The sequence below is a fragment of the Heptranchias perlo genome, chromosome 34 (assembly GCF_035084215.1).
Source record: "Heptranchias perlo isolate sHepPer1 chromosome 34, sHepPer1.hap1, whole genome shotgun sequence".
NCBI lineage: Eukaryota > Metazoa > Chordata > Chondrichthyes > Hexanchiformes > Hexanchidae > Heptranchias > Heptranchias perlo.
Window position 1 is genome coordinate 26,224,960 of NC_090358.1, and position 13,885 is coordinate 26,238,844.

At 48.5% G+C, this 13,885-nt stretch overlaps 1 protein-coding gene across 2 annotated transcripts in view; it reads right to left on the minus strand.

The window, feature by feature from the left end:
• Nucleotides 1–13,885, minus strand: part of LOC137301907 (cell migration-inducing and hyaluronan-binding protein-like) — a 194,917-nt gene that overhangs the window by 15,544 nt on the left and 165,488 nt on the right. For both annotated transcript variants that reach the window (XM_067971627.1, XM_067971626.1), the window contains exons 23-26: nt 9,213–9,424; nt 7,453–7,638; nt 6,885–7,089; nt 3,935–4,021 (exon numbers count right to left, since the gene is read on the minus strand). In XM_067971627.1, the coding sequence (XP_067827728.1) occupies nt 3,935–4,021; nt 6,885–7,089; nt 7,453–7,638; nt 9,213–9,424 (690 nt within the window). The remainder of the gene's footprint in view (nt 1–3,934; nt 4,022–6,884; nt 7,090–7,452; nt 7,639–9,212; nt 9,425–13,885) is intronic.

Here is a 13,885-nt window from a genome sequence, read left to right on the forward strand (position 1 = left end):
CAGGCAAAACTGTAATTGAACAGTGGGCAGCCTTTAAAGAGGAGATGGTTCGGGTTCGGACTAGGCACATTCCCACGAGGGAGAAAGGTAGGGCAACTAAAGCCAGAGCTCCCTAGATGACAAAAGAGATAGAGAGTAAGATGAAGTGGACAAAAGGGGTGTATGACAGATGTCAGGTTGATAACAGAAGTCAGAACCAGGCAGAATATAGAAAGTTTGGAAGGGCAGTGAAAAAGGAAATAAGAGGGGCAAAGAGAGAGTATGAGAATAGACTGGCGGCCAACATAAAAGGGAATCCAAAAGTTTTCTAAAGGCATATAAATAGTAAACGGGTAGTAAGAGGAGGGGTGGGGCCGATTAGGGACCAAAAAGGGGATCTACTCATGGAGGCCATGGCCGAGGTACTAAATGAGTACTTTGCATCTGTCTTTACCAAGGAAGAAGATGCAGCCAGAGTCTCAGTAAGTGAAGGTATAGTTGAGATACTGGATGGGCTAAAAATTGAGAAAGAAGAGGTACTAGAAAGGCTAGCTGTTATTAAAGTAGATAAGTCACCAGGTCCAGATGGGATACATCCTAGGTTGCGGATGGAAGTAAAGGTGGAAATTGCGGAAGTACTGGCCATAATCTTCCAAACATCCTTAGATACAGGGGTGGTGTCAGAGGACTGGAAATTGCAAATGTTACACCCTTGTTCAAAAAAGGGTGTAAGGATAAACCCAGCAACCACAGGCCAGTCAGTTCAACCTTGGTGGTGGAGAAACTGGGACAGAATTATCAGTCACTTGGACAAGTGTGGATTGATTAGGGAAAGCCAGCACGGATTTGTTAAAGACAAATCATGTTTAACTAACCTGATGGAGATTTTTGATGAGGTAACAGAGAGGGTCGATGAGGGCAATGCGGTTGATGTGATGTACATGGACTTTCAAAAGGCGTTTGATAAAGTACCGCATAATAGGCTTGTCGTCAAGATTGCAGCCCATGGAATAAAGGGGGCAGTAGCAACATGGATACAGAATTGGCTAAGTGACAGGAAACAGACAGTAGTGGTGAACAGTTGTTTTTCGGACTGGAGGGAGGTGTACAGTGGTGTTCCCCAGGGGTTGGTGCTGGGACCACTGCTTTTCTGGATATATATTAATGACTTGGGTTTGGGTGTACGGGGTATAATTTCCAAATTTGCAAATGACACAAAACTTGGAAGGGTAGTGAACAGTGAGAAGGATAGTGATAGACTTCAAGAGGATATCGACAGGCTGGTGAAATGGGCAGACAAGTGGCCGATGAAATTTAATGTAGAAAAATGCGAAGTGATACATTTCGGTCGGAAGAATGAGGAGAGGCAATATAAACTAGAGGACACAACTCTAAAAGGGGTACAGGGACAGAGAGATCTGGGGGTATATGTGCACAAATCGTTGAAGGTGGCAGGACAGGTTGAGAAAGTAGTTAAAAAAGCATGTGGGATCCTGGGCTTTATAAATATAGGCATGGAGTACAAAAGTAAGGAAGTCATGATGAACCTTTATAAAACACTGGTTCGGCCACATCTGGAGTATTGTGTCCAGTTCTAGGCACTGCACTTTAGGAAAGATGTGACGGCCTTCGAGAGGGTGCAGAAGAGATTTACTAGAATGATTCCAGGGATGAGGGGCTTTAGTTATGTGGATAGACTGGAGAAGCTGGAGTTGTTCTCCTTGGAACAGAGAAGGTTGAGAGGAGATTTGAAAGAGGTATTCAAAATCATGACGGGCCTAGAGAGAGTAGATAGAGAGAAACTGTTCCCATTGGCGGAAAGGTCAAGAACCAGAGCGCATAGATTTAAGGTGATTGGCAAAAGAACCAAAGGTGACATGAGGAAAAACTTTTTTTTTAACGCAGCGGTTAGGATCTGGAATGCACTGCCCGAGGGGGCGGTGGAGGCAGATTCAATCATGGCCTTCAAAAGGGAACTGGATAAGTATTTGAAAGTAAAACATTTGCAGGGCTACGAGGATAGGGTGGGGGAGTGGGACCAGCTGGATTGCTCTTGCATAGATCCAGCCCAGACTCGATGGACTGAATGGCCACCTTCTGCGCTGTAACCTTTCTATAATTCTATGATTCATTTAATCTTAGCCTTCCATGACCGCAGGACAGTACCAAAGCACTTCATAGCCAAAGAAGTACTTATGAAGTGAAGCCACTCTTGTCACGTAGGGAAACGCAGCAGCCAATTGTGCACAGCAAGCTCCCACAAACAACAATGAGATAAATAACCAGATAATTGATTTTTTTTGGTGGTGTTGGTTGAGGAATGAATGTTGGCCAGGACACCGGGAGAACTCCTCCGCTCATCTTTGAAATAGTGCCATGGGATCTTTTACGTCCTGCTGAGAGGGCAGACAGGACATCGGTTTAACGTCACATCCGAAGGATAGCAGCTCCGACAGTGCAGCACTCCCTCAGTACTGCACTGGAGTATCAGCCTAGGTTTTGTGCTCAAGGCTCTGGAGTGAGGCTTGAACCCACAATCTTCTGACTCAGAGGCGAGCTGTTACTACTGAGCCAAGGCTGATACCTAAAGGGACTGTATGGTGCACATGAGTCTAATGTGAAATAAGTTTAGACAGGGTCAACCCAGCTCCTCAAGGGTAGGGACCCTCAGCATAAAACCAGCTCTAATCTGCATCCAACATGTGTTGCACCTGGCCTGGGAGCACTTCATACTCACAGAGTACCCAAGAGGGAATTTCTCAGTGCTAACATCACTGAAAGAAAACAGAAGGACTGGAGCCTCATTTGTAGGATACAGCTCCTTTAAATTTCACCCCATCCCATATTAATTTAAATTTCTCAACTTAGATGGTGCATCGGTCTCCATGTCCATCTCTATCACTCTCCAAGCACCAATTAGGAAGTAGCTTGGGTAGATTTATCTTTTAAACCCCTCACCTCCACTCAGTATTAGACCCAGAGGCCTCGCCTAGACCAGAAGGTCCCCAGGTGGGAAATCACAAAGCAACAGAGACCTTGGAAACACTCTGTGTAAGTATTAGGGGCATTAGGTAATACTGTGCTTAATTTGTTTGTGTGAAACTCCTGCTTTTTAATAGTGCATTGACCTGAACATACATCATCCGACAGTACATGTTTAAGTATCTTTGAGGCCTCACCCTTCCTCATCTCTAATCTTCTACAGCCCAACCACCTCCCTCTCCCCAAACTCTCGGGTTCCTCTGACTCTAGCCTCTTGTGTATCCCCCTCTTTCCTTCACCCCACCATTGGCAGCCGTGCCTTCAGCCACCTAGGCCCCATTCTCTGGGATTCCCTCCCTAAGCCTCTCTGCCTCCCCCTCCTCCTTTAAGACCCTCCTCAAAACCCAACTTCCAGCTGGATGCCAGCGATGCACAGGAGTTCCTGATACCCAGTGTTTCTAGGGCATAAATGACGGGAAATGTGCCGTATGATGTTCGCCCCTAATTTGCATGTCATTATAATACACCCGACCACACCCAAATTGCGGTGGAATTTTTGACAGACGGTAAAAGGGGCCCCAGTGTAACCTGGTACCACAACAAAATCTGCCCCACCCACCTCAGAAAGCAGCATTTTTTGACCCTCTGTCCTTTGGAATCCTAGAGCTCCTTTACTTGCACCGAATTGCCTACAACATACATTGAAATGAGGTGGAACAGTGGTTTAGCCGGAAGCAGGTGTAAATGAGGCTCCGCACATGAAGCTTTTACCCCATGAACGGCACTAGTGCACTGTAGGGGTATAGTTTCGTGCTCCCACTGCTAGCGAGGAGTTTTGCCCATGGGCTGCACAGGTCAGGAGATGCCACTTCTTGATGTGCATGGCTCCAGGCAAGGCTTCCCCTGGCAACGTGAACTCAGAAAATCGGCCCCTGTAAGCATGAAAGTTCAAATGAAAAGTGGCGATACTCACATCTGAATAGGCCAAGTCCTCTCTAATATGGAAAAATCTGGTTTTATAGGATTCAAGTTTGACCTCCAAGAAATGCTCGTTGGTGCTCTGTGTAAAGAGAGAGAGAGAAATTGGACCTGTGAAAATGTACTTCAATATATTTCACTCTTAATGTATTGTACAGCTGCTTGTTACCCTGCCCTAGATAGGGCACTAGGAAGTGTGATCTTCTATCAGCTTTAGTACTTGTGCAATAAACTCTCGCGAGTTGCTCACAGGAGTGTTGCCACACATCATTCTGGGCCACACGGTGCGATCTCAGACCAGCAGTGTTGTCATTCCCCTGTGTTCTTACCACTTCACCCCCTCCCCACTCATGTCCCTTCAATTTTGCAGCCTCTGATTGGCTCTAGAACCCAAACTTGAGGAATGAAAGAGGCTAAGCAGCAGTAAAGGCAGACACCCATCCCAGCTGAGGAAACTAGAGACTTGATCCAGTTACTAGACCACTAGAGTTGTCAAAGGAATTTACGAGACAAGCATTTATTGCTAAAGTATATCATTAGGACTTGAGTGAGGGGATGTAGGTATTGAAGGTGTTGTCTTTTAAGGAGACATTAAACCGATGCCCTGACTTCCAGTTCAGATGAACATCAAAGACCTCTTGACACTAGTCAACAAAGAGCAGGAAATTCTCCCTCAACATTCCTCCCACATCGAACACCACCAAAAACTGATCAACCGGTAATTCATCTCATTTGCTGTTTCAGGAATCTTGCTGTGCATAAATTGCTTGCTATGTTTGTCCAGATAACAGTGACTGCACATCAAGAGTAATTCATTCAATGTGAAGTACTTTTGGATGTTCTGAGGACGTGAAAGATGCCATGTAAGTGCAAGTTCTTTCTTTCTAACTCTCATCTTGTTTTTTACTGGTGCAAAATACAGCACATCAGTGAAGTAATAGATAAAGCAGGATAGAAAAGACCAATGCAGAGAGCGAGAGGGAGAGGGAGAGCGAGAGGCACACAGAGACAGAGGGGGGGGGGGGGGGAGAGACAGAGAGGGGGGGGGGGGGGGGAGAGACAGAGAGGGGGGGGGGGGAGAGACAGAGAGGGGGGGGGGGGGGGAGAGACAGAGGGGGGTGGGGGAGACAGAGGGGGGTGGGGGAGACAGAGGGGGGTGGGGGAGACAGAGGGGGGTGGGGGAGACAGAGGGGGGTGGGGGAGACAGAGGGGGGTGGGGGAGACAGAGGGGGGTGGGGGAGACAGAGGGGGGTGGGGGAGACAGAGGGGGGTGGGGGAGACAGAGGGGGGTGGGGGAGACAGAGGGGGGTGGGGGAGACAGAGGGGGGTGGGGGAGACAGAGGGGGGTGGGGGAGACAGAGGGGGGTGGGGGAGACAGAGGGGGGTGGGGGAGACAGAGGGGGGTGGGGGAGACAGAGGGGGGTGGGGGAGACAGAGGGGGGGGGGGGAGAGAGGACAGAGGGGGGGGGGAGAGAGGACAGAGGGGGGGGGGAGAGAGGACAGAGGGGGGGGGGGAAGAGAGGACAGAGGGGGGGGGGGAAGAGAGGACAGAGGGGGGGGGGGGAGAGAGGACAGAGGGGGGGGGGGGAGAGAGGACAGAGGGGGGGGGGAGAGAGAGGACAGAGGGGGGGGGGGAGAGAGGACAGAGGGGGGGGGGGGAGAGAGGACAGAGGGGGGGGGGGAAAGAGAGGACAGAGGGGGGGGGGAAAGAGAGGACAGAGGGGGGGGGGGAAAGAGAGGACAGAGGGGGGGGGGAAAGAGAGGACAGAGGGGGGGGGGGAGAGAGGACAGAGGGGGGGGGGAGAGAGAGGACAGAGGGGGGGGGGAGAGAGGACAGAGGGGGGGGGGGGAGAGAGGACAGAGGGGGGGGGGAGAGAGGACAGAGGGGGGGGGGAAAGAGAGGACAGAGGGGGGGGGGAAAGAGAGGACAGGGGGGGGGGGGAGAGAGGACAGAGGGGGGGGGAAAGAGAGGACAGAGGGGGGGGGGAGAGAGGACAGGGGGGGGGGGAGAGAGGACAGAGGGGGGGGGGGAGAGAGGACAGAGGGGGGGGGGGGAGAGAGGACAGAGGGGGGGTGGAGAGAGGACAGAGGGGGGGGGGAGAGAGGACAGAGGGGGGGGGGAGAGAGGACAGAGGGGGGGGGGAGAGAGGACAGAGGGGGGGGGGAGAGAGGACAGAGGGGGGGGGAGAGAGGACAGAGGGGGGGGGGGAGAGAGGACAGAGGGGGGGGGGGAGAGAGGACAGAGGGGGGGGGGAGAGAGGACAGAGGGGGGGGGAGAGAGGACAGAGGGGGGGGGAGAGAGGACAGAGGGGGGGGGGGAGAGAGGACAGAGGGGGGGGGGAGAGAGAGGACAGAGGGGGGGGGGAGAGAGAGGACAGAGGGGGGGGGGAGAGAGAGGACAGAGGGGGGGGGGGAGAGAGAGGACAGAGGGGGGGGGGGGAGAGAGGACAGAGGTGGGGGGGGGGAGAGAGGAGAGAGGGGGGGGAGACAGAGGGGGAGAGATTTGAAGGTAAAATAACTACCGGCAAAGTCAATATATATTCTCTCCATGTGTAAGCCCCACCCTCTGCTCAAGGCTCCACCCCCACATCCCATTCTATCTCAGAGTAGTGTGGGACGTGGAACAAACTCAATGCTGAATCTCTGGATTTAATTTTAACTGTTCCTGTCAGAAAGGAAAATCGAGCGGGGTGTAAAACAGGCAATCAACTCACTGCCGCCCGTTTACCGCCTGTTGGGAACAGTTAATATTGACCCCCCCATGTCTGGTGCTTATACTGCAGGGTAGATGCCTCTAGCCAGCTGCCAGCTTGTGTTGCCTGTGATCTTCTGATGTGCCTGGACACCAGGTGAGATAACTTAGGAGATCCCCCTCTCAGCAGTTGTAGTAATTTGAAGGTGAAAGGGTTAACGAGTAAGATGTAGCTCAGAGTGGAGCAATTTACCAGCTGTGCCGTGGGTAATCTCTGTGGCATTGGCACGTCGACAGTCGGCATCTGACTGTATTTGGGATACGCTTTCATTACACAGTCACTGATCCTGCTGTTCGCTGGAATGACAGCTTTGATCTTAATTCTCTCACAGCCTCCCAATGAACAGAAAGCAAACTGCTCTCGTTTTTTGTGGGCTTTCACTTTCAGGAACAGTAGCCTTTGGGAGCAAGAGATAAATCCATTACTATATCAGCGGGAGCAGCTTTATGAATGCAAGTTAGCATCGGAATAATAAATCAAACTAATTTCCCAACAGAAGAAAGCAGTGCCGATATAATATTTCATCTTTAAAATAAAAGTAGGCGTACAGGTTTGGTTTAACGTTCACAGTAAAGATAATGGCTAGAGAATGAAGATTTTAGTAATTTTCAGTTAGCTTTATTACATCTTAACAGTGAGATTCCTGCATACGATGGTGAATATTACGTGCAGTTTCCTTTCTACCAGAAATATTCCCGATTGTGATATGAAGACAGCATGCGACACGTGACCATTTTAATTATAAGTATGATGGACGTACCCAGTATCCTCATCCAAGAAATAGTAGCCCCTGCCTGGGTGAGCACGATCCAGTCTGTCCATCTGGTGCGTCCGCAGGAAAGTTCCGGTCTTGACAGTTCTTTTTGATAAGCGATTATGAATATCTGATATTACGTTAAACGTGCTGCCTTTAGGATAGCAAAGTCCCACTCGGATCCAGTCATTCCTGACAAGGATATCAACAGCAATAAATATCAGTGGTGCAATTATAGGCAAGGCGAAAGGTTATTTTGTATTTAATATACAAGTCATGGATAGCAGACAAACACCGAATCGATGGTGTCCTAATAAAAGCAGAACGAGTCTGGTGGACATATTGCTCGCAGGCTCCTTGTTCCCTTAGCGCTTAATGCCAGCACTGGGGTATTCTGGGAGCCTTGGGTGGGGTACAGGCCTCAAGCCTCCGTGCCCAGTAATATGGAACTGGACGCCCACTGTGCTGGTGCATGGGCACCTGCCTACACATTATTCACCCCATGAGTACTGTCCTGTTCACTCCCTCACCCATCAGGCTAATAGCACAGCCAGATAGGAACATAGGAACAGGAGTAGGCCATTCAGCCCCTCGTGCCTGCTCCACCATTTGATAAGATCATGGCTGATCTGTGATCTAACTCCATATACCTGCCTTTGGCCCATATCCCTTAATACCTTTGATTGCCAAAAAGCTATCTATCTCAGATTTAAAATTAGCAATTGAGCTAGTATCAATTGTCGTTTGCGGAAGAGAGTTCCAAACTTCTACCACCCTTTGTGTATAGAAATGTTTTCTAATCTCGCTGCTGAAAGGTCTGGCTCTAATTTTTAGACTGTGCCCCCTACTCCTAGAATCCCCAACCAGCGGAAATAGTTTCTCTCTATCCACCCTATCCGTTCCCCTTAATATCTTCTAAACTTCGATCAGATCACCCCCTTAACCTTTGAAACTCTAGAGAATACAACCCCAATTTGTGTAATCTCTCCTTGTAACTTAACCCTTGAAGTCCGGGTATCATTCTAGTAAAATTACACTGCATTCCCTCCAAGGCCAATATGTCCTTCCGAAGGTGTGGTGCCCAGAACTGCTCACAATACTCCAGATGCGGTCTAACCAGGGTTTTGTATAGCTGCAGCATAACTTCTGCCCCCTTGCACTCTAGTCCTCCAGATATAAAGGCCAGCATTCCATTAGCCTTATTGATTATTTTCTGCACCTGTTCATGACACTTCAATGATCTATGTACCTGAACCCCAAGGTCCCTTTGGACATCCACTGTTTTTAACTTTTTACCATTTAGAAAGTACCCTGTTCTATCCTTTTTTTGATCCAAAGTGGATGACCTCACATTTGTCTACATTGAATTCCATTTGCCACAGTTTTGCCCATTCACCTAATCTATCAATATCGCTCTGTAATTTAATGTTTTCATCTACACTGCTTACAATGCCACCAATCTTTGTGTCATCGGCAAACTTAAATATGAGACTTTCTATGCCTTCATCTAAGTCGTTAATAAATATTGTGAATAGTTGATATTGCACAATATCTCCAACAGAATAATCAAGTTCAGCTCATGATCGCATTTTTTAAAATTCTGAACTCTTGACAATGTAGATTAGTTGCTACTAAGTTTTACAGAAGCCTGGCCAAGTGCTGACTCTATGTGCCAATCCATTACATAAACACAAAGTGGGCAGGTTGCTGATGGGTCAACTGAACTTTGCTCGTTGATACAACTGGGACCATGAAAGATCACTCACTGGTTGAAGTTGATGAGCCATATGGTGAGTTCCTGGGGTGCTGGACCATCCCAGTGGACAGTGTATCCTTTCTGTAGCATAACAACGGGCTGGTATTGCTGGTAATGAGAATGTTTGCCCAGGGCACCCTTTAAGTAGAGGGGCTTATCGGGATACTCATCTTTAATCATCTTCATCGTCAGGGTTGATGGGCGCCTGGCCTGAATATATACCTTAAAACAGAAAACAAAAGTCATCCCTAGAAACTGTGTAATTTCTCCTTTAATTCAGGTAATTTAATGAAGTTCCTGCTTTGACCTATTTTATAGAAAAACACAAAGCAAGTCATTTTCCCAGTTCGAACTGCCAGCAAGGACCTCGCACGGCAGACGCTCAGAGATTCGGGCCAGCGTGTGCTCGAGTTTCTGATACGTGCTGCCAATTATTGATGCTCCCACTGGAAGCGTGAACTCAACAAATTAGCCCCCCAGTGGGCCTCTGATGTTACATTTGCGTTAAAAGTATTTTTCAATATGGCTATAGGTGCAGAGCTCGTGTAACAGGAATGCATTTCCAAATCAAAAGCAAAATACTGCGGATGCTGGAAATCTGAAATAAAAACAGAAAATGCCGGAGAAGCTCAGCAAGTGAGGCAGCATCTGTGGAGAAAGAAACAGAGTTAATGTTTCAGGTCAAAGACCTCTCGTCAGAACTGGAAGATGTTAAAAGAGTTAAGGTTTTGAACGAATACAGAGCCGGGGGAAGGGAGGAGAGGAAAGAACAAAAGGGAAGGTTTCTGATTGGGTGGAGGGCAAGAGTGATTAAATGACAAAAGGGAGGATGGTGCAAGGCAAGGAGGGTGGTGATGGGACAGGTTAGGTAACAAAAGATTGATCAGGAGTAGCTGTAAATGGTAGTAGTAGAACCGTTACCAGCACTCGCTGACTGAAAAAATGGGAGCAGTGGTAATGATCTGAAGTTATTGAAATCAATGTTGAGTCCGGAAGGTTGTAAAGTGCCTAAAGGAAAGATGAGGTGCTGTTCCTCGAGCTTACATCGAGCTTCATTGGAACAGTGTAAGAGGCCGAGGACAGAGAGGTCAGAGTATGAGTGGGAAGGGGAATTAAAATGGCAAGCGACCGACAGGTCGGGTCACGCTTGCGGACAGAGCGGAGGTGGTTCAGCAAAGTGATCACCCAGTCTGCGTTTGGTCTTCCCAATGCAGAGGAGACTGTATTGTGTGCAGCAGATACAGTATACTAAATTGAAGGAAGTACAAGTAAACCGCTGTTTCACCCGGAAGGAGTGTTTGGGGCCCTGGCAGTGGGAAGGGAGGAGGTTAAAGGGCAGGTGTTGCATCTCCTGTGCTCGCATGAGAAGGTGCCGTGTGGAGGGGAGTGGGTGTTGGGGGGTGATGGAAGAGTGGACCAGGTGTTGCAGAGGGAGCGGTCCCTTCAGAATGCTGAAAGGGGAGGGGAAGGGAAGATGTGTTTGGTGGTGGGATCGCGCTGGAGGTGGCGGAAATGGTGGAGGATGATGGGGTGGAAGGTGAGGACAAGGGGGACCCTTGGTTCTGGGAGGGAAGAGAAGGGATGAGGGCAGAAGTGCAGGAAATAGGACAGACACGATCGAGGGCCCTGTCAACTACAGTGGAGCGGAATCCTTGGTTGAGGAAAAAGGAAGACGTTTCAGAAGCACTGTGCGGAAGGTGGTATCGTCAGAACAGATGCGACAGAGACAGAGAAACTGGGAGAAGGAAATAGAGTCCTTACAGGAAGCGGGGTGGGAGGAAGTGTAATCAAGATAGCTGTGGGAGTTGGTGGGCTTATAATAGATATTGGTTGTCAGCCTATCCCCAGAAACGGAGATAGAGAAGTCGAGGAAGGGAAGGGGAGTGTCGGAGATGGACCACATGAAGGCGAGGGAAGGGTGGAAATTGGAAGCAAAGTTGATGAAATTTTCCAGTTCGGGGCGAGAGCAGGAAACAGCACTGATACAGTCATCAATGTACCAGAAAAAGAGGTGAGGGAGGGGACCTGAGCTGGACTGAAACAAGGAATGTTCCACATATCCCACAAAAAGGCACACATAGCTGGGACCCAAACGGGTTCCCGTAGCGCCACCTTTTATTTGGAGGAAGTGAGTGGAGTCAAAGGAGAAGTTGTTCACCATAAGAACAAGTTCAGTCAGACGGAGGAGGGTGGTGGTGGATGGGGACTGGTTGGGCCTCCGTTCAAGGAAGAAGCGGAGGGCTCGCAGACCGTCCTGGTGGGGGACGGAGGTGTAGAGGGACTGGACGTCCATGGTGAAAAGGAGATGGTTAGGGCTGGGGAACTGGAAACTGTTAAAGTGGCGGAGGGCATCAGAAAAGTCGCGGATGTAGGTCTGAAGAGACTGAACAAGGAGAGAAAGAGAGAGTCCAGGTGAGATCCTGAACGAATATTTCACATCGGTATTTACGGTTGAGAAAGGCATGGATGTTAGGGAACTTGGGGAAATAAATAGTGATGTCTTGAGGAGTGTACATATTACAGAGAGGGAGGTGCTGGAAGTCTTAACGCGCATCAAGGTAGATAAATCTCCGGGACCTGATGAAATGTATCCCAGGACGTTAAGGGAGGTGAGGGAGGAAATTGCGGGTCCCCTAGCAGAGATATTTGAATCATCCACCGCTACAGGTGAGGTGCCTGAAGATTGGAGGGTAGCAAATGTTGTGCCTTTGTTTAAGAAGGGCGGCAGGGAAAAGCCTGGGAACTACAGACCAGTGAGCCTGACATCTGTAGTGGGTAAGTTGTTAGAGGGTATTCTGAGGGACAGGATCTACAGGCATTTGGAGAGGCAGGGACTAATTAGGAACAGTCAGCATGGTTTTGTGAGAGGAAAATCATGTCTCACGAATTTGATTGAGTTTTTTGAAGGGGTAACCAAGAAGATAGATGAGGGCTGTGCAGTAGACGTGGTCTACATGGACTTCAGCAAAGCATTTGACAAGGTACCGCATGGTAGGTTGTTACATAAGGTTAAATCTCATGGGATCCAAGGTGAGGTAGCCAATTGGATACAAAATTGGCTTGACGACAGAAGACAGAGGGTGGTTGTCGAGGGTTGTTTTTCAAACTGGATGCCTGTGTCCAGCGGTGTGCCTCAGGGATCGGTGCTGGGTCCGCTGTTATTTGTTATTTATATTAATGATTTGGATGAGAATTTAGGAGGCATGGTTAGTAAGTTTGCAGATGACACCAAGATTGGTGGCATTGTGGACAGTGAAGAAGGTTATCTAGGATTGCAACAGGATCTTGATAAATTGGGCCAGTGGGCCGATGAATGGCAGATGGAGTTTAATTTAGATAAATGTGAGGTGATGCATTTTGGTAGATCGAATCGGGCCAGGACCTACTCCGTTAATGGTAGGGCGTTGGGGAGAGTTATAGAACAAAGAGATCTAGGAGTACAGATTCATAGCTCCTTGAAAGTGGAGTCACAGGTGGATAGGGTGGTGAAGAAGGCATTCAGCATGCTTGGTTTCATTGGTCAGAACATTGAATGCAGGAGTTGGGATGTCTTGTTGAAGTTGTACAGGGCATTGGTGAGGCCACACTTGGAGTACTGTGTACAGTTCTGGTCACCCTATTATAGAAAGGATATTATTAAACTAGAAAGAGTGCAGAAAAGATTTACTAGGATGCTACCGGGACTTGATGGTTTGACTTACAGGGAGAGGTTAGACAGACTGGGACTTTTTTCCCTGGAGAGTAGGAGGTTAAGGGGTGATCTTATAGAAGTCTATAAAATAATGAGGGGCATAGATAAGGTCGATAGTCAAAATCTTTTCCCAAAGGTAGGGGAGTCTATAACGAGGGGGCACAGATTTAAGGTGAGAGGGGAGAGATACAAAAGGATCCAGAGGGGCAATTTTTTCACTCAAAGGGTGGTGAGTGTCTGGAACGAGCTGCCAGAGGCAGTAGTAGAGGCGGGTACAATTTTGTCTTTTAAAAAGCATTTGGACAGTTACATGGGGAAGATGGGTATCGAGGGATATGGGCCAAGTGCAGGCAATTGGGACTAGCTTCGTGGTATAAACTGGGCGACATGGACATGTTGGGCCGAAGGGCCTGTTTCCATGTTGTAACTTCTATGATTCTATGATTCTAGGTAGGAGGAAATAAGTTCCATGGGGCAAGAACAGGCTGAAACGATGGGTCTCCTAGGGCAGTCCTGTTTGTGGATCTTGGAAAGGAGGTAGAAAGGCGCTGGTCACTCTGGTTACTTTGTGTAGCCACATTTTAAACCTCTCCGCTTCTCCTCCTTTAAGACACTCCTTAAAACCTACCTCTTTGACCAAGCTTCTGGTCACCAATGCTAATGTCTCCTTCTTTGGTTCGATGTCAATTTTTATCTGATAACACACCTGTAAAGCGCCTTGGGGTATTTTACTACGTTAAAGGCGCAAGTTCTTTCTTTCTAACAAAGTCAAAAAGGTAAAAAATAAAAGGAAAGTAAAACTATTTGGGGTAAAACTCTGTTGCCAAATCATGGGCCGAGAATGCGCGGTAATTCACTATGTGGTCCCAGTATGCATCAGGACCTCGCACAGTTGAATTTTCACCTAACTGAGGTAAAACTGGAATTTTCATGAGTGTTCCACAGATCTCCCACTGTAACTTCAGTTTTCCAGCGTTTCCACTGATTTTCCG